This window comes from Microcebus murinus, chromosome 24 (assembly GCF_040939455.1).
Source record: "Microcebus murinus isolate Inina chromosome 24, M.murinus_Inina_mat1.0, whole genome shotgun sequence".
Taxonomy (NCBI): Eukaryota; Metazoa; Chordata; class Mammalia; order Primates; family Cheirogaleidae; genus Microcebus; species Microcebus murinus.
Window position 1 is genome coordinate 14,637,534 of NC_134127.1, and position 21,601 is coordinate 14,659,134.

Consider the following 21,601-nt stretch of genomic DNA (forward strand, 5'->3'; position numbering starts at 1 on the left):
ATAATTATAAAATTGTATACATTTGTTTAATGATATAACAAAAAGCAAAATAGAAATAAAAGTGAGAACAAAAAATTTTACTAAAAAATTTCACCACCCAGAAACAACTATTATTAACATTAAGTAAATTTTATTTTTCTGCTAACATTTTATTATGAATTTTTCAAACATATAGAAAAGTTGCTAGAATTTTATAGGGAACTCGCAAATATCTACCACATGGATTCTACAATTAACATTTCATTGTGCTTGCTTTTTTGCATATCCATCTTACCTATCATCCGTCACTCTATATTTCTTTAATGCCTTTTAAAGCAAGTTGGAGACTTAAGTTTCCTTCCCCAATCCACATGTCTAGCATTATCTTTTGCATTAAACAACACTGTTTTAATTAAAGCTTATATTGACTGACTATATGCTCTAAGAGACATAGAGGCCGGGCGCGGTGGCTCACGCCTGTAGTCCTAGCACTCTGGGAGGCCGAGGCGGGTGGATTGCTCAAGGTCAGGAGTTCAAAACCAGCCTGAGCAAGAGCGAGACCCCGTCTCTACTATAAATAGAAAGAAATTTGGCCAAGTAATATATATAGAAAAAATTAGCCAGACCTGGTGGCGCATGCCTGTAGTCCCAGCTACTAGGGAGGCTGAGGCAGCAGGATTGCTTTAGCCCAGTGGTTTGAGGTTGCTGTGAGCTAGGCTGACACCATGGCACTCACTCTGGCCTGGGCAACAAAGTGAGACTCTGTCTCCAAAAAAAAAAGAGAGACATAGAAAGAGTACATTATATGCACTCTTACATTCCCTCCTTAACTCCCTTTCCCATCACTATTTGATAAATTACTTTGTCTAATTTTGAAACATAATGTGTCATACATCTTGGGTAATCATAAAACTTACCCAAACTGGAATATTTTCAAGAGTAAGGGTGTGCTTTTAATAACTATGCAAAGATAGTGAGTTCAGTTTGGGGCTCCCTAGGCAAACCAGGATAGTAAGACTATCTATAATTGCTAGAGTTGTTTATTTTTGGTTTTGCAATTAAATGTATTTGCATTTAAGAAACACTATATTCAACATTTAATCTTTAGACTAAAGACTTTAGAGAAGTCTTAGCTTCTCTATTTCCTGAATTCTTTATTTTGATTCCCTCTTAGCTGAATTTTATTCATAACTTCTTCTTTTCTGAGTTCTTTATTTTGATTCATTTTTTGGTTAGATTTTTTACCTCAAGTAGTTCCTCCCTTTTCCATGAAGTTCTAATGTGTACTGAATTTCTTAATTTTTTGTTTGCTTTGTTACCTTACATTATTTTTGTACTTTTTATAAATAATATATTTCAATATGAAGTACTTATTTATCTTATAGGGATAAAGTGGACAATAGGGGCATCTCAGTCTACCCTGGGGGCGAGTACATGAGGCTAGAATACTGTCTCTAATATTACTCAGTATCTTCTGCATAAGGTTCCATGTTTTCTTTGGAGATTTTAGTGCCTCTGCCAGTAGTACAGATGGCAGTTAGCTGTGATAATATTAATAGTATACCTTTTCTACAAAATAAAGTGAATCTTTTGCTCTACCCCCAAAAAACTTGACTTGCTTCTGCCAGTTTTGAAGTAACTAGGTAGACCAAATCCTATTTAAATTGATGAAAAAAACACTGGAAATCTTTTTAAGTATATTTAAAACTTTGTTTTTGGCTTGTTTTCTATTGGATTCTATTTAATTTTTCTTGTTTTAATAATTTAACCATTATAGATTTTACTGATGAGTTTGTGTGACTTAAAAATAGACTTGCTGAAAAATTATCTCTTAATTTTGCAGTTCATGAATAATTTTGTTGTTATTTTTCCATATTCTTGTAGAAAAACTTTTCTTGAGCTGTGGAGCATAATATGTTGCCATTAGTAGTGAAGAGTTATACACAGTGACTTGTAGAGCAGTGCAGATTTTTAATGGTATAATGTATTATTATAATAGGGTACCTGTTATACCTGTTTACACTGGTAATGGCCATCTTGCCTGGATCAGTGTTCCCAAGAGAGTAAGGCCAGATGGCTGTGTACAGCTGCAAGTAGATTTTCCCCTCTGCTCTTAACAGCTGCTGACATTTCTTGTATCTGGTAGCTGTTATAATATGGAATATTTACTTATACAATAATAAATATCCAACAGAAGGATATAAAAGAGTTCAAGAAAGATGGTGACAGAAGCTAATGCAGTGATGGAATAAAAATGGGATGCTCATTTAGCACATTTTATGACTGTTCCTTATTAAAATGACTTCATATTTTGATCCTTCAGAGAAAATATCATGGTCCCCATCTTAATGATGTTGCCTCTTGATAGGACAAGGCTATTGTAATTGTAAATTTCAGCAATTTTACAGTGAAAAATAGTTTCTAGGATAACTCACATAAATTTTTAAAAACTATTTTTACTTTATAATAAAAATAAAACAATAATTCCTGATAGTAAAAAAAAACAATTTTCAACTATTTACATGAATTTATGATAGATACTTTTGTGTTATAATTATTATAAACATATTACCTTCTATCTTTCCCCTTACTGTTATGATTGAATTTTTTCACTAGTCACTGACCACAAATGCCATTTTATTCTTTTTTTTTTTTTTTTTTTTGAGACAGCGTCTCGCTTTGTTGCCCAGGTTAGAGTGAGTGCCATGGCGTCAGCCTAGCTCACAGCAACCTCAAACTCCTGGGCTCAAGCAATCCTCCTGCCTCAGCCTCCCGAGTAGCTGGGACTACAGGCATGCACCACCATGCCCGGCTAAATTTTTTGTATATATATTAGTTGGCCAATTAATTTCTTTCTATTTATAGTAGAGACAGGGTCTTGCTCTTGCTCAGGGTGGTTTTGAACTCCTGACCTTGAGCAATCCGCCCGCCTCGGCCTCCCAGAGTGCTAGGATTACAGGCGTGAGCCACCGCGCCCGGCCTCATTTTATTCTTTAATATTTTATGTTTTGATCTTCATTTAGTAGCTGTTTTTATTTGTATTGCTTTTAATCATGTAACTATGTTTAGACTTTTTCTTTTGACTTATTTTTTAGAGTATATTAAGAAAGATGTGATTAATAATTATAAGTTTAATGTATTTTGTATCATTGTGTGTGGGACTTTAAATTTTAGGCTTGAGAATTATTTTACAGTATAACTTAAAATTCATGTAATTTTATACATTAATTGATCTGAGTTGTTATTACCACCAGTATCAAATACAAAGTACTTCAAAATAGTATGTCATGTTTTCTGATGTGTTTTCTCTGATGGAATTGAAGAATAACAGCATCTAACATTAGAATCATTAGAATTCTTAATATTTATTACTGCCAGAGGATAGTTAAGTTTCTTCTTTCTTTCTTTTTCTTTTCTTTTCTTTTTTTTTTTTTTTTGAGACAGAATCTTGCTTTGTTGCCCAGGCTAGCGTAAGTGCCATGGGATCAGCCTCACTCACAGCAACCTCAAATTCTTGGGCTCAAGCAATCCTGCTGCCTCAGCATCCCGAGTAGCTGGGAATATAGGCATGCGCCACCATGCCCGGCTAATTTTTTCTATATATATTAGTTGGCCAATTAATTTCTTTCTATTTATACCTAGAGATGGGGTCTTGCTCTTGCTCAGGCTGGTTTTGAACTCCTGACCTTGAGCAATCTGCTGGCCTCGGCCTCCCAGAGTGCTAGGATTACAGGCGTGAGCCACCGTGCCCAGCCGATAGTTAAGTTTCTTATGGAGGAAAAATTCTGATGTTTTTCAATGTAGAATTTATATTGTTGTGTTTATGTGAATACACTGCTCCTTTAATTTTATGAGTAAGGAAATTCTAAAATAATATAAAATTAAGATTTACGTTAGATCTTTGAAATATTTAGAATTTTTAAGTTCTTCTGGTTATGCCAATTATATATATATGATATATATATATGATATATGTGCAAGTTTTGGAAATGGTTGCTTCTTCAATAACGTTCTTTTTGTTTTTGAACCAGAGAATAAACAGAGTAAAGAGACTATTACAAATTGAAGTAAATCCCCGTTAAAAAATGACATTTGAATAGGACTAGTGAATTACCAGTTATACCTTAAAAATTTTTATAAATTGTCCATTTGTTCAGTGTAGAGAGAGCTTGAGGGCTATTAGGAGTTAGCCATGTTTAGGGGGCTTTCAGGGATAAGAAGATAGCCAAAATGTGATATCTCGTCATGAAAAATTTCTGAGGAGAGTTCAGGCTAAAGCCATAATTAAAAAGAGTGTTACTGGAAATATTTTTAATGAGTCTTTAGAAAATGTTCATTTAATTGAATATTGTAGTACCATTAATTGAAAGCTTCTTTCCTTAAAAAAGTATGAATGTCTGAATAAATGTTTTCTCAGATAAATTCTCATTAGATCTTAATTGAATTAGATATTATACTATCTTTGACATGTTGGGCTTGAAAATTTATATAAACTTGTGGATACTGCTGTATCTGTCAGATTTTTTTCCCTTTTTTTCCCTTTTTACCTACTCGTAGACAAAAGATTTTTAGAATCTTCCCAGAGGAATTAGTCTGAGATTTTTCAGTATTCCTTTCTTTAATTTTAAAGTGCTTGATATTAAATACATTAAAGAACTTTCAGCATGATTTATTGAGTATATTTTGGATCTCTTTTTACCTTTGAACAGAATAAGTTGAGGTTTTCTGATAGAGTGTAGAATATATTTTCTGTAATGATACAATGATTTCATGAGTTCTTAACTGATTATACTAGATTCTTGTTTGAATCTTTTCTCTCTTTATGGCATGTGTGCTCTATGCATTTTGTATTTTTGATAAAAATGGTCTGCTTGTCTTATTTATTGTATAACTCATTATGGTCTTCTGAGTGCCTTTAAGGCTATTGATGATATTTAGTGAACAATCAGTTTGTAATGTAGATGAGGTGGTGTAGTGCTTAATTTCTGATGTTTGGTTTGTAGAAGAATTGTCCTTTATATTTTATTCATATCTGAGAAGAATGACATTTTAAGAAATATGAATATGGATTTTTAAGATCAAATAATTTTAGAAATTGAAAATAACTTTTCTACCAACTTTTCTAGCTGTCCAAAAATATTTTGTTTTTATAACTTCATAAGCTTTAAAATTTATAAACTTTTTTTTGTTGTTAAAATTAACATACAGACATACATTAATCTACTCTTACATAGGGTCAAGATTATCACTATCACTGTCTTCCACCTTCACATCTTGTCCCCACTGGAAGTTCTTCAGGGGCAATAACATGCATGGAGCTGTCATCTCCTATAAGACTATTTTACAGTTAACTTTCTTTTTTATTAATATAAGTAAAGGAGTGCACTCTAAAATAATGATAGAGAATATGGTATGGTAAATACATAAACAAGTAACATAGTTTGTTATCAAATATTATGTACAGTATAAAATTGCAGGTGCTATACTATCGTGTGATTGGCAGCACAGTAGGTTTGTTTACACCAGTATCACCACAAATGTGAGTAATGCAGTGTTCTACAGTGTTACCACAGCTACCCATCTTCCCTAAACAATAGAAAATTTTCAGCTCTGTTATAATCTTAGGGACCATCATCGTATGGTATATGTGATCTGTCATTGAATGAAGCATCCTTATGGGGTACATGACTGTATTTCTGTGGGTTTTGATGATGAGTAGTTATGTCTCCACCACCTTAGTCATGAGACAGGACAGCTGCATCACCCTTCATGCTGTGATTTGGAAGTAAATATTAAAAGTTGTTTGATACTTAAAATCCATACGAAAATTTTTGTATGGATTTTACTTATGTTCTGGTCTGGTTTGAATAATCACATTAAGAGAGAAACTTGTTTAAATAATCAAGCAGTTGAGACTAAGAGAATAAAGGGAGCATTTCACTTCTTAATGTCACTGTCATTTGATATTCACTGGGGTGCTAGAACATGGATTTTTTCGTTTCAGCTTGTAAATAATTGAAAGTTTTCATGTAATGTATTTAGTCTTTTTAAATAAGAATAATTCACAAATTATCAAATACAGTGTATATGCTTTAAAATGTTATTTTTCTCACTTATTATTTGTTCCTCCTTTTTTACCCTGTAAACAAAAAGAAAAACAATTTAGAAATGGCAACTTTATGGTACTCTTTTAATATTGATTAGTCTGGAAAGAGTTTCATTGCATACATTTTTATGTCTTCTATAAAACTCTAAGTAGATCAAGGATAGAGAAAATGAGGTAATTTGTAAGAGAGAGAGATAACTAATATGCAGAATTGTATAAAACTGTTCAATTTTGCCAGAAAATAACCGTGCAAATTAAAACAAGATACTGTTTTTACCTATTAAGTTAGAGATGTATGACTATACACAGGCACAAGAAAGAGAGAGAATGAATACCCAAATCTGGTAAGGGTATAGGGAATCTCACACTTTAATGCTGTATGGTTATCTGAATGTTTTCGCTCTGGCAGTTACTAATTCAAATGTTCTACTCTTTGGTCAGGTTACTCTCCTTCTCTCTCTTCCCTCTATTTCTTTCGTTTTTTAATCTTTTTTTCCTCACTCATGTAGGTGCAGGATGTTTTGACAAGTTAAATCAGGATAAGATGCCTGCCTTCCCTTCTTTCCTCTTTATGTGTGCATGCATGCCCACCCAGTCTCTCTGAGGGATTCACGGGGAGCCACTGGCACTTTTCCACTCAAGGGGAAGAGATTATTTTCTCCCCGAATTCTAGAGTAAAACTCGCTCAATTCCTAAAATTCAAGCCTCTGTCTCCTGATTACTGATACTTGCTTGGTTTTGCAAGGGCTGGGAATTTCTTTTTCATCTAGGAATGTAACCGTGTCGAATTCTTAGTTCTTGAACTGTTTCTGGTAAAAAACGATCTAAAGATAAGAGCATTCTATATAGAAGCTAGAGTGCTATCTTCTTCCACCTTCCCAGGAACAAGTCTGGTAGGTCAGATCCACTTGTGTTGTCTCTGTCATTAAACCTCCCAGATGAGCCACTATCCTGATTTGTTTTACAATAAAATAATTTTTCCTGTGTTTAACCTTAATATAGGTAGAATTATATGACACTTTTTTTGTGCATAGTTTCAAGTTTGTGAGGGCGGTATGATATTGCAGGGTTTTTGTTTTTTGTTTTGCTATGGTATTTGGAGTAGAGCAGTTACTTGTTTTATGAGGCTGCTCCTTTCCTTGTTGTTTGGATAAAGTGAGCAAGGTTTTCTTGAGGCTTTATTTTTTGTCTGCACCCATTGGCATTCTTGGATTGCCGACTTCTGGAGCAACTAGTCTAGGATAGGTGAGGCCAAAAGAAAACCCAGAGAACTCATCGCCATGTCATTCTTCAGGTCCTGTGGTACCTAGCCAGTCTGCCTTCTCTCTACCTTTCAGAGTCTTCTTACACTTTTTTTTTTTTTTTTACATGATGAACATTTTTAGCTGTGTTTAGTTGGAAGATTAGGAAAATGTATGTCTGTTTGATCTTTCTAAAAGGACAAATCTGATTGTTTTACCTCTAAGATATTTTTTATAAACCTTGAAATCATGAGAAAAAATGAAATATTTTATGCATTTATGGTCAGTTAATGATGAATATTCAAAATATTCACGAAAACAAGGTATTTTAACAGAAGTTGATTCGGGGTAAAATACAATCTCATGCAGTTCTGTTTCTATGAAATCCAGAATCATAATTTTACCCTGTATAAATTTAAATTTCTATGTTTAATTGCAGAATCTTTTAGCTGAAAAAGTAGAACAGTTGATGGAATGGAGTTCCAGACGCTCAATCTTCCGAATGAATGGTGATAAATTTCGAAAATTTATAAAGGCACCACCTCGAAACTATTCTATGATTGTTATGTTCACCGCTCTTCAGCCTCAGCGGCAGTGTTCTGTGTGCAGGTAATTAATATAATTTTAAAATTGAAAAAACTATAACCCAGGCTTATATATTAATTTTATTATAGTTTAAAATATGTATAAGAGAATTAAAGTTCTTCAGTAGTCAAATATAACTATGTGCATTTGAAAATAAGTATATTCTAGAAAATGACATTGATAGGCTAATATTACTTTATTTTGGATATGTAAAATATTTGACCAATTGAACATAGCATTATAAAAACTTTTATTTGTAATCTTTATATCCTGCATATTTTCTTGTAGGTCTCCTAGTTATATCCAGTCAATGAAGAAGCCCCCTTAAATATATTTTAATACTCTATTTTAACAGTCTATTTATTTTATTTTATTATTTTTTAATTTTATTTCAAGAAAATATGAAAGTATGAACATTTTGGTTGCATTTCATATCTTTGCCTCTCCCCAGCAAGGGTTAGAGGTATGCCCTTCCCCTCCACAATGCTCATCACATCCCTCAGATATGGGTCTACCCCCCAACCCCTGAATTTAATAGAGAGGACTCACTTTTACCTAGAGAAGTCCATTTACTTTTTGATGTCTCCAGTGATTAGAAATTTCTTCCTATTCTATAGAAGTAAACAATTAGAAATGAATGAAATATTTGTTGATAAGAACAAACTAAAGAAAATTTTGGATAAGTACAAATAAAATACATATGCAACAAATACTTTATTAAACTTATTGTGCAATAATTATAGGTTTACCTGCAATTGTAAGAAATAATATAGGGATACTGTATACTGGTTACTCAGTTTCCCATGATGGTAACATCTTACAAAACTACAGTACAATATCACAAGCAGGATATTGGCATTGAGGCAGTCAAGATGCAGAAGGGTTCTATCACCACAAAAATACTTCTTCTTGCCCTTTATAGTCACACTCACCCTCGAATGTATTCCCTACCCCTTGAATTTGACCTTTGGCAATCACTAATCTGTTGTCCATTTCTATAATTTTGTCATTTCAAGAACATTATGTAAATGGAGTCATACAATATGTGACCCTTTGAGTTTGGCTTTTAAAAAATTTACCATAATTCCCTCAAAATCCATCCAAGTTGTTGCATTTATCAACAGTTGATACTTTTTATTACTGAGTAACAATTCATGGTATGGATGTATTACAGTTTATTTAACCATCTTTAAAAGGCTATCTGGTTGTTTCTAGTTTTTGGCTATGACAAATAAAACTGCTATGAGCATTTATCCAAAGGTTTTTGTTTGAACTTACATTTTTCTGGGATACATGCCAGAGAGTGTGGTGGCTGGATTGTATGGCAGTTTCATAATTTAATTATATAAGAAACTGCCAGAATGTTTCCTAGAGTGGCTGTATCATCATTTACATTTCAATCAGCAGTATATGACTGATTTAGTTTCTTCTTATTCTTGTCAGCATTTGGTGTAGTCACTATTTTAGCCATTCTGATATGTACTGATATTTCTTGTGGCTTTATTTTGTGTTTCCCTAATGGCTGATGGAGTTGAACATCTTTTCACGTGCTTCTTTATCATCTATATATCATCTGATGGAATATTTGGTCATGTCTTTTCCCCATTTCTAATTGGATTTTTTATTGATTTTTGAGAGTTCTTTGTATATTTAGATACTAGTCCTTTGTCAGATATGTGATTTTCCAATGTTTTTTCTTAGTACCTATTACAGAATCTTTTGTAGTTTTAATTTTGATGAGGTTCAGTTGATCAGTTTCTCCCTTTATAGTTCTTTCTTTTCTTGTCAAATTGAAGAACTCTTTGCGTTGCTGCAGATCCAAAAGGTTTTATGTTTTTTTCTGGAAGTTTTCTAGTTTTACCTTTTACAGTTTGATCTTTGAGAAAAAGCATTCAGTCTTTCATAGTTAAGTATGATATTAGCTGTAGGGTTTTTTTGTAGATCTTTTATTGTAGGTTTTTTTGGGTAGTTTTTTTTCTTTTTTTGGTAGGTCTTTATCAAGTTGAGAAGATTCCTCTTTTTCCTAGATGGCTGAGAGTTTTTTTTTATCATGAATGAGTATTGGATTTTATCAGTTCCTTTTAAGTGTCAATTGAAATGATTTTTCTTTGTTAGCCTATTGATATAATGGATTAAATTGATTTTCAAATGTTGAAACAGTCTTGCATACTAGAATAAATCCCATTTGATTGTGACATATTCTTTTTTTTTTTTTTTTTTTTTTTTTTGAGACAGAGTCTCACTTTGTTGCCCAGGCTAGAGTGAGTGCCGTGGCGTCAGCCTGGCTCACAGCAACCTCAATCTCCTGGGCTCAGCGATCCTACTGCCTCAGACTCCCGAGTAGCTGGGACTACAGGCATGTGCCACCATGCCTGGCTAATTTTTTGTATATATATTTTTAGTTGGTCAATTAATTTCTTTCTATTTTTGGTAGAGACAGGGTCTCGCTCAGGCTGGTTTCAAACTCCTGACCTTGAGCGATCTGCCTGCCTCGGCCTCCCAAAGTGCTAGGATTACAGGCGTGAGCCACCGCGCCCGGCCTGATTGTGACATATTCTTTTATATATTGTTGGATTCTATTTGCTGGTTTTTTGTGGAAGAATTTTGCATCTAAATTTATTAAAAATATTAGTCTGTAGTTTTCATTTTTTGTATTGTCTTTGCCTAGTTTTGGTATCAGGGTAATAATGGCCTTATTTTTTGGAAGCAATTGTGTAAAATTAGTGTTAATTTTCTTTAAATAGTTGGTAGAATTCTCCAGTAAAATCATTTGGGCCTGGAGATTTCTTTTTCAGGAGCATTTAACTTATGTATTCCACTTCCTCAGTGGTTAAGGACAGCACAGATTGTCTATTTCTTTTTGGCTGAACACATTTTCTTTCCAGTAACAAACACTTTTTGTATTGAGACTCCATGTTCCAGGACTTTCCACATTGTATATTCATTATAGGCTTCTAAGCCATTTTGACCTCTAGTGTAGTTATTAGTAACTTGGATCAATGAAAAATATTGGATTCACTCAGACTAGCTTACAGGAAGAAAATTTTGAAATTTCCAAAAAGGATCTTATAACTTCCTAATAATGGGGGTATGTTGGGGCATGGCTAGAAGTGGGTAGAGAAGAGAGTGAACAACATATTTTGAAAAACAGCACTTTAGATGATTCTGAGTTCCCCGCCTATCAAATTTGAGGACCAGTACTCAAGTGAGTATTAACACTATTGTCAAAATTGGGCTAACACACATGGAGAGAATATATATACCTTAAAGGATATTCTAAAGCCCTATTCAGAGAAAAATACCACCTTAATTGCCATTTTGATATAACAGTTCAGTTTCTACTAAAAATAAAAAATGCCTGGCATTCTGTAATGCTATATATATTTTAGGGAAATCATTATTTCCTTAAAATTGAGTATATTGATTCCCTACAATCACCAGTATTATGAAGAAATATATTTAATTGATATTATATTTTTGTAACTATAATCTAGAAAGATTTCATTATCTAAATATTTATTTCACAGTTACATTAAATTATATGTACTGTGATGACATAAACCACAGCATACTGTTAAATGGTGCATCCTTTGGGTAGTATTTTACTTAGCTCATTATAGTGTTAAATGGATTGTTAAATATAGACTCTTAATTTTTAAATGACTCTCAGCTTCTAACAACCTTTATTTATTTATTTGCTTTTTGTTTTTCACAGCCTATTTTATAAGAAAGTTTTACATTTTAAAAGAGTTTTCGATTTATAAGAGAAAAAGATTGAAGTTATTAGAAAAAATTTAATTAATGGATCAAGATGGGGGTGGTATTAGAGAAGAAAGAAAAAACAGGTAAAAGTTGAAACGCAAATAAAAAGTATAGAGCAGATTTGTGAACCCCATGCCTAGACATTCTAATTGTTTTGGGGTGGGGCCAAGGCATTGATATTTAAAAATTATGATCTATATAGTTCTAGTGCACAAACCAGTATAAAGAAAGGGAAGGAAGGTAAGAAGCAGTTTCATGACTCATATCTCTTATTTATTTTTCATTGAGGGATAATGGAAGTGGAGAGGCTTAACTAATTGAATAACCAGGTAGCACTGAGTATCCTTTCTGAAACTAGAATACCCAACTTCTTAGTGAAGAATCTGTAGAATTAAATGATTTTCTTCTTTAGTACTTAGCAATTTAGGAGCAAGAACCCCCTTTCTTTGGGATTATCTTGTTTGCTTTATGGTATGAAGTGGCAAATGAGTAGACAGAGCTAGTGGTAGTATATTTTAAATGTGTAACTGGTTTCAGAAAAGTTGGATAAGGGTCAAAGGAAGCTGTGGAAAGCTGACAAACTAGTTTTGATACAGTTAAGCTAGATTTTCACAAGGATAAGAACAGGTTTTGTGTAGAAGCAGGATGGGGTTGAATATTAAGAAGTTCTCGTAAAGGGTTTATTTAATAAGTATATTGCTGAAGTATGATATAGATGGTTTTTGAAGGTATAGAGAAGCTTGAGGAACTATGAGACTATGGTAATGTCTAGATTATAAATTTGCATGAAATTATTCAGGGTGATATTGCCATTGGAAAGGAAAAAATTGAGCTTATAGAGGAATGCCTTGGAGTTTCCTAGATGAAGATGATAAATTTATGTTGTAGGATGATATAAATTTCAGAGGAGGATCTGTTAAATAATTGTGATTGAACAGTGGTCTTAGATCTACTACTGAGTAGTGGTCTTAAGAGCTACTGTTATTGAGCCAAGAGAGTGCTAACTGATCCATAGTAGAGTGGGCAGAGTGGATCAAAGAGATCTCAAGGGGACAAGTAAGATGAAAAAGTAAAAAGGAGTTTCAAGAAAAATTACTCAGATTATATTTCTGAATGATAACTTAAGCCTCAAAGGGAGTTATAGATACATCAAGAAAGGCACCTTATTAGCAGCCGTCTTTTTTTTCCCCCCATGTGAATTAATCCCCCTGGGTCCTTTTGTGTCAGTGTACTTTTTGGACTATTTCTATAATATACTGCTGTAATTTTTACAATTCTATAGAGTCTTTGAAAAGATCATAGCTATAATTAAAAATCTTAGTCCTTTCCTTTGTGAGAGTTTTCTGTTTTTTCTTTTCTTTAAGGAAAAATGAAATTTTCTTCTAGAGTTAACTCACACTTAGGTTCTCCAGTTGGTTTTCTTTGCTGAAAGGCTGGTGAATGAGCTTTTGGCTTCCCTGTAAGCCCTTTTAGCAAATCACTCCTCTGTTCCTTCACACAGTCAGTTTATTCACAAATTTCAGAATTCAATTCTCACCTCCCTCAGTGCTAACATCAAACTCCTTGGCCAAATAAAGTTGTTAATTAAGACTGCTCGATATAATTCTCACCTCCCTCAAGTGTTAACTCCAAACTTCCTTTATCAAATTATACTGTAGGAAATATTCTCCATAATTGCTAAATCTTTCAGATATATTCTCCCACAAAGTTATTCATCTATTCCAGGATTCACTACAAATTTTAAGAACAAAATATGTTCTTCTAAGGATGGATTGATAGTTTTAAGAAAAAGAATTCATTTGAAAGAAAATGAAAAACTGTATATAGAACTAAGCAAAATACATGTATAATCAAAGTTTCAGTGATGTGTTAGAAGTTAATATATTGTTGAACTCCAAATAAATGAAAAAAATTAATGAATTACAAGGTAATTTGAAATGGATAGTGAATAACTTAACTACATTGGCATACCAGATATTAACGGGCTAATATCCTTTCTCCCACAACTAAATAAAATTATTGTTAACTATGTGTAAATCATTGTGGGCTCTACGTTAAGTCATTTTTGTATATACTGTATATACACACACATATATATATAATCTCATGTAATTCTCATTACTCTGAAAGGTATATCTGAAAATATCCATTTTATAGATGATAAACATTAAGCTGAGAGTTTATGTAATTTATCCAAAGTCATGCAGCTAATACCTGTCAGGATGGGGATTTGTGACTCCAGAGCTATTAGAGTTTAATGCTTTCTTTAAGTGCACATATTCATTATTGTCCTTACCCTGTGAACTGTAATTTGTATTTTGCTTTTGCATTCCCAGCTAAGATTATTAGTCTTTTAGGGCAAGGATCCATCACCCAGCATTACTTAAACTCAAAAGATTATGAAAAGCTTTTATTCAGGGAGCATTTCCTAAATACGGATTGGTGGTTTGAACATAGTTGGTTAAAACAATATGGAAAAAAGAGCTCATCAGCCTTTGGTTTCATTACAGTAAGGTCATATCTCTCATGGAATTAGATTCTAAAATGAGATAAGGTGAAAATTGTGCATAGATAAATTACCCTTGTACTCAAAACTGCAGTCCCCAAACGCTGGCCCATGGACTGGTACTGGTCAGTGGGCTGTTAGGAACTGGGCAACACAGCAGGAGGTGAGCAGTTGGTGAGCCAGTGAAGCTTCATCTGTATTTACAGCCGCTCCCCATTGCTGGCATCACTGTCATTAGCGGTGGCATAGGAGCGTGAACCCTGCTATAAACTGTGGATGTGAGTGATCTAGATTGACCATTCCTTATGAGAATCTAATGCCTCATGATCTGAGGGGGAACTGAGGCAGTGATGCTAGCGCTAGGCAGCAGCTGCAAATACAGATTATTATTAGCAGAGAGGTTTGACTGCACAATAAATGTAATGTGCTTGAATCATCCCCAAACCATCTTTCCCATCCCCGCCCCTGTCCGTGGAAAAATTGTCTTATGTGAGACTGGTCCCTGGTGCCAAAAAGTTTAGGGACTGCTTGCTTAAAGTGCTTGTAAGTATGTTACTTTATAAATGGTTTTCGTATTACAACCCTTGCCATTTCCTCTATACCTTTGATAATATTTTTATGGCCCTTAATTCTTAAGTTTTCCTCATTTGCTTGGTACCTGAGCCAAGGTATTTTACTTCTTAATTGAAGACTGGGAAACTCATGTCATTCACACGTTCTTTTCTGGAATTGGCTAATACATATGAAATATTTCAGGCTTGAGTGCATTTGTAATCACTTTAATATAAATGATGCTCTAGGATTATTGCTGAACTTTCTGTGTAGTTGAATTTTTTTTTAATGTCTTCAAATGCTTGTTCAATGATACTTGCTTTAGGTTGGAGTATTATGTTTTGGTTTTCTCCTCATGATTTGTTTTTTTAGGGAAATTTCTTATCAGTCAAAGAATTTTATTCTTCCTGATTTTTTGTGGTAACTCTGTATAGATGCTCTTGATCATTGCTGTACTTTTTGAAATATTTTTTTTCTTTCCTAAACCAGAAATAATAGTTTATTTCTCTGTGGGGGTTATGGTTAGACTTTTGGGTGGCCTACTAGTTTCTTAATTCAAGTGCCCTTTTCTGTTCATAAAGTAGAATAGATTGAGTACAACAGTCTTCTTTTTTCCCCCTCCTCTTCCTTCACCTCTTCCTCCTCCTCTTCTTTTACAGTGGTATATTTTGATTTTGAAATGATTTTTGTTTCTATAGGTCCCTTTCCATGACTTGCTTCTCTATTTCACTGTCCTACTGAGTTGCCAATGCATGTCTGCCTCTTGTAAGTTGCCTCCAACTCCACACAGAGTGATGTATTCATAAGACTACTATGTTTGTTCCTGTGTACTTCCAAGCCCCTTCCTTTACATTGCCCAGTAGCCACTGTTCTTAACCATATTATAATATCTTAGACCTGACCTCAGTATTTTCCAATTCTGATGAGTTCGTCTCTTTCTTGGGGTGATTTTTCCCGTCTTCTACCTTTGCTAGGATCTCTCTTGCCCTTTTTTTCTCCCACAGTCTCCACCTTACTTCCTCTTCTTGCATAGGTTTCTGAGGTTGCAGATAATAATTTCCTCACTTTCATGTACTTTTACATTCTGTAGGATTCTCTTAATTCTAGTTATGCTATTGGCATGAGCAATTGTGTTTGTACTTTTCTGTAGAACTACATGGTTTTTGGAAGTTTTTGATGGTTGTCATTATCCTACAAGAATCCAGTATTTTCTAGGTAAAGTTTTCGTCTTAGTAGGAAAATTTAGAATCTGACCACAAATAAGAAAGTTCTTTGAGGACAAACTATTATACTAATATTACAGTGATGATGATGATGATGATGTGTTGATGTTAAATCACATGAAGTTCATGGTTTTGCACTTTCTGCGTGCTTAGTAGGATTTTATTGAATGAGATAAATGAGAATGTTTTCATATTGATGAAAAACTCAGTGAAAAGTTATTCATTACATGTTTACAGAAGTAATAGGATAATGTTTTATCTCTCTAAAAATGCTTTATTTATGAAGGTTATGACTGAAATAAAATTACTTTTAAAAGTATAGTCTTGATAGCTACTCTCAAGCATTCAAAATAAAAGTCAAAGTGTCTACATGTTAATCTATAAATCTAGAAATATATATATAAATTCATGTTAATAAATTATAATTAATATTTCTGCTAATTTGAGGCATTTTTCCTTGGTTTCCATGATTTTAGTATATGTTAGTCATTTAACATATTAAGTAGGATTCACTGTTTTTCATGGTCTCAGACCTTAGTCCTTGAATAATTTCTTTTAAGATATCTAGGAATCTTGATCCCATGGGGGTGACTTAGTACAAACCAGTACTTTTTCAAGTAAAACTGCTTCAGATATATTCTTTCCCTGTGGTAGATTGTTGTCTTTGTCAATAAAATACAATGAAGAAGATGAGTTAACTCCTTTTATTTATCAGAAGATAGTCATTGTAATGCATCTGTTCAGAAAAGAATCAACACAGCAGGCTTGAGATTGTTGTTTAGAAAGGCCAACTCTCAAGGTTGGCCCTTGCTTGGTGTATGGGAACTTGGATTTGGGGAATTTTCTCGCCATTCCTTAACTGTTGAGGCTGGCTCACTGTGCCTAAACTGTTGTACAGTGTGGTTAATGCTGAACACCTGCTTTCCTTCTGGGAGTTGGAGTTTTTTCACCTGTTATATGGAAGGTGTCTACATGACCAGACCTCTTGGGCACTGAATCTTTAATGAGCCTTCCTGGTACACAACACTTTACACATGTTGTCACAACTCTTTCCTGAAGGAATTGAGTGAGTCCTGTGTGACTTGTTAAGGAAGCGTTCTTGGAAGCTTGCATCTAGTTTGTTTCAGACTTTGCACCAGGTACCTTTTCTCCTTTGTCAATTTTGCTTTGTATCCTTTCACTATAATTAATTTCAACTGTAAATATGACTATATGTTGATTCCTGTGAGTACTTTTAGTGAATTACCAAACCTGAGGATGGTATTTGGGACCCTAACACAGAATCTTCTAATAATTCTGAAATGTTTCTCATTGCCTTTGGCAAGAGGTATATATTTAATACTCATTTTAGTTTTTATTTAAGTTCTCATTCTTTAGGTCTATAGAATAGGGTTTTTTTTACCCCTCTTAAGAATCTTAAATAGTACTGAAGACAAAAAGAAACTTTATTTTATAAACTTTTGTTTTTTTACCATGGTATTGGATAATACTGTGATGATTACAATATTATATTGACACTGACATTTATTACTAATGTTTGTTGAATGGTGACAATGTATATATAGGTATTGTCCTGGATAATAGGGAGATACGGTGAATAAACTGACCTGGCTACAGCTGTCATTGATCTCAGAGTTTAGTTGAAGTACTGGACAGTATTCATATTACTGTCTAATGTGAATTACTGTCACTGTAATGTGAATTACAATATTCACATTACATAGTTAAGCTCATAATTACCTAACTCTTAAATGACAAGAGTTTTATGAGAGGACCCTGGTCTTGTCTGCTAATTTTTATGTTCAAAAAGGCTTATTTTGGAGAGTGATAATTGAAGTATTAAGATATACAGGATGCTTAGTAATTTGTGAGGCATGTTTCTCTGCCCCCATGCAGTGGACATGGTTGTGTGACGTGTATCGAGTGTGCCATATATATTGTTTATAATGTGTGCTCTGTAAATGTAGGAAGTTTGTTGAGAAGGAAGGAAGAACACAGAAATTCTATATCAAGAGTAAGCCTACTTTATTGAGAGAAATTAAAATAAACTTTTGGGCCTGGTGTAGAGAGTAAAAGGGAAAGTAACTGGAGATGAGACTTGAAAATGCAAATAGTCAATGGATTTTAAGCTAGATGCTGAATATGGCAAGATTTTTATAACCCTTTGTCATGCTTTTAACCTCATGACAACTCTTGAGAAAGGAATTATTAGTATTGTCATGCTAAAAAGGAGAAAATAAACAGAAAGTGAGTTTGTACATTATTAAGTGAAAGGCCAGTACACAGGTCCAGATTTTCAGAATTTAAATGCTATCTATGGTTTTTCTTTTTGGCTCTGTGGTAACAATAGGAGTAATATTACATTGTTTGAAAGTCACATTAAAAGTGGTAGGGTGGGTTTTATATTTGTTTTATTTTATACTAGATTATTATACTTTTGTACATTGTGAGTTTTTTGTTTTTTAACATAGACTAATATATTTAACTTTGGGAAATAAAAACCTACCACAGGATCAAAAGAATTTACTTCATCAAAGAAGCCTTTCAATTTTTTTCCCCTAGATACTTCTGTGTGCATGAATGGTACTTGGAAAGCTAGCTAAAATATATATTCATGGAACCTACCCTTAGAACAACTTGACTAATTTAATGTGATATATGTTCCAGGAATTTGTATTTTTTTAAAAAAAATCCCAGATAATTTTTGATGTGAGTGGATTGGGAAACCTCACTTTGAAAATTGAGTTTATATTTGTATTTTTATATATAGCCATAAGTATCGTCATAACGTATCTCTCCTATCTCTCACTGAGTTTGAATTCTGCTAACTCAACTAATTACTAGCCATGGGACATAGACAAGTTGCTTAACTTTTGTGCTTCAGATTCCTCATATGAAATGAGGATAAAACAACTACCTGTTTCATAAAGCCTTGCCAAAAATCAAATCAAAGCTTTAAACAACAAAGGGACACAAGGAAACTTTGGGAGTAATGGAAATGTTCATTAGTTTGATTGTGGTAATGATAATATGAATGTATATGTGTGTTTCAACTCACCAAATTGTACAGATTGTGTACATTAATTATGTACAGTTTTTCATATGCCAGTTATATCTCAGAAAGCTGGGGACATAGAACACTCCAAGAATAGTCCTTCAGTGTTTAGCATGAGATATTTCTGTGGTGGTCCAGTAGTCTATTAATAAAATTAGAGATGTCTAGAACAATATTACTAGATTAAAAAGTTGCTTGTAATGGAATTTTGTCATGTCACAAGATAGATGAGTTTATATATGTAATATATAATATACATAATCAAATAGTTAACTGGTTAATAAGTAGTCCAAGAATTATTTATGAACAATGTATGAATCTCAAACTTTCACTGTATTTTGCTGTGAACCTAAAACTACTCTAAAAAATAAAATCTATTAAAAATATGTTTAAGAAAAGTTTTAAAAAGTGAAGATTAAGTGAAATACATAAAAGGGTTCCTGGCACATGCTAACCACAATAAATGTACTGATGGTGGTGGTTCTTTTGAGTTGAGTAGAAAACACATAATCTTCATTTCTTGTGACAGTTTTTGTAAGCTTCTGTCTCCTTTTTAAATTCTGTACAACAAAGTTCTTTAAAGTCTGCATATATTCTGTTCTTTACCACATGAAGGTAAAGCATAGACTTGGGGAATATTGCATGATTTAAGGTGTGAATTCATTCTTTCCTCATTGTGACTTGTCAAGTTTTGTAATAACTATATTAATTCATCTATTCAACAGATGTTTTTGCATATCATAATAGTTCCTAGTCATATTATCATAAATAACATTTACATTGTTTTGAACTTATTCCATTTGTTGTTTTGTATGTACTCATTGTTTAAGATTATAAGTGTTAGCCTAATGGATTGAAGTATCTTGAGGCAAGGGCCTATATGTCTTAACTGCTTCCAAACATTGAATTAATTAATCTATTCATTTATTCTTTATTATTAGTGGCATAAACATTTATCAAATACATAATTATAAGCCTCATATGTATATGTAGTAGGTAGAAAACTTGTTAAATGAATCTTGGGTAAATCATTTTGTTTCTTTAATATATGTCAGTCTCCTTAGCATATCACATTTAAGCATTTATATGTTACTGTTCCTCAACTTTTAAAAAAAGAGAACTAAAATTCCTTTGTCTTTCATAAACTGAGTGCTAACTATGCATGTTGTATATAATTGGATATCTTTTATGTTCACATACGTTTTCACTTTAAGATATGTCTTTGAATCATATTTTATGTTAGAGTTGTTTTCCAAGGAAAAGTATCTATTTAGGTCTGATAAAGGAAAAAATAGATGCAAAACCAGAACTCTAATAGACACAACCTCTTTAATTTATCTTATCAACTAGTGAATTATGCAGAGTCAATTACAATATCATAGTAAACTGTTGGTTCCTCAGCTCTTCAAAGGCATTGAATCTATTTAATATATTTCGTATATTCAGCAGGGTCCTAGATATGTATAGAACAACCAGAGAAACAACTCTGTTAAAAATCTTTGTGTAGAGTGCTGTTTACCAGTTTTTTGTTCTCAAGATTACAGAACCGTAATTAATAGGTGAGTCTGCTCACTCCAGATCTATGTATATCACTATCTGTAAAAATTCTTTAATTTGGGGTTTTATGAAGATATACTTTGGAATAATTGTAATATATGTAATTTATCATAAATATATAACTATAAAGGCATATAATGGGAGTTCGATATGAACCCATTACCTTATAGGAAGTTTTAATAACATTAAAAAGAGAAACCATGCTTCTTAAAACATTCCTTCTAAAATTACATTCATCATAGTAAATATATTAAATGTATAGAACTACAAATGAGTTAATAATTCGTTACAGTTTTACATCACCTTTTAAAAAGGGTTATAATATAAAATTATAGCATTTGTATTAAGTGATTTTTTCCCCCCCATAATAAATGGAGAAGAATTCATATAACAGATTTAACAGTACCCTGCAGCAATTACTTAAGCCTGCTTGGATCCCTTTGATGCAGCTTGACTGCCCTCTCCAGGCTGCATATGAATATATTAGAACAATTTACAATGTTCCCTACATTCATAAAGGTAGGCCCGTAACATTACTATGAGCTACCAAAACAAAATATTTTTTAGTTAACAGAGTTGGAAATGTTATTTAAGTGCTTGGAGCATTTGTGGTTTTAAATTTCTAATTTTAGATGGCAGAGAGATCAGAAGTATACTAAGTACTAGTAACGTCTTACTTTGCTCATCAGTCCAAGTGAACATAAACATATGCAAGAATTTGCTGAATTTCTTTATCTGTCATTAGTTAGGTTTCCTCTACTCTCTATTAAGCATTAAGAATTTGGAATATGGAGGAGGGGCATAAAGGTTAATGGAGTAAGGATAGAGAATAGGGTCTTTGTTATTAGGGTGCACTTCTTCTAATAAATCTTTTGTACTCTGAAAAGATATCATTGATATTGAAGTACATATTTCTCAGGCTTATTGAATTTTTTTTTTCAGTGACACACAGATCTGTTCACTGATCCTGTTGGTCCTGAATTACAGCTAACAGAAGAAAGCCCCCATTTACCTTGTCAGTATTATATTTTCTCT

At 33.0% G+C, this 21,601-nt stretch overlaps 1 protein-coding gene across 2 annotated transcripts in view; it reads left to right on the forward strand.

Moving 5' to 3' along the window:
- The window catches only part of TUSC3 (tumor suppressor candidate 3), a 148,597-nt gene that overhangs the window by 46,829 nt on the left and 80,167 nt on the right, over window positions 1-21,601 (forward strand). For both annotated transcript variants that reach the window (XM_020282781.2, XM_075997329.1), the window contains exon 2: window positions 7,766-7,935. In XM_020282781.2, the coding sequence (XP_020138370.1) occupies window positions 7,766-7,935 (170 nt within the window). The remainder of the gene's footprint in view (window positions 1-7,765; window positions 7,936-21,601) is intronic.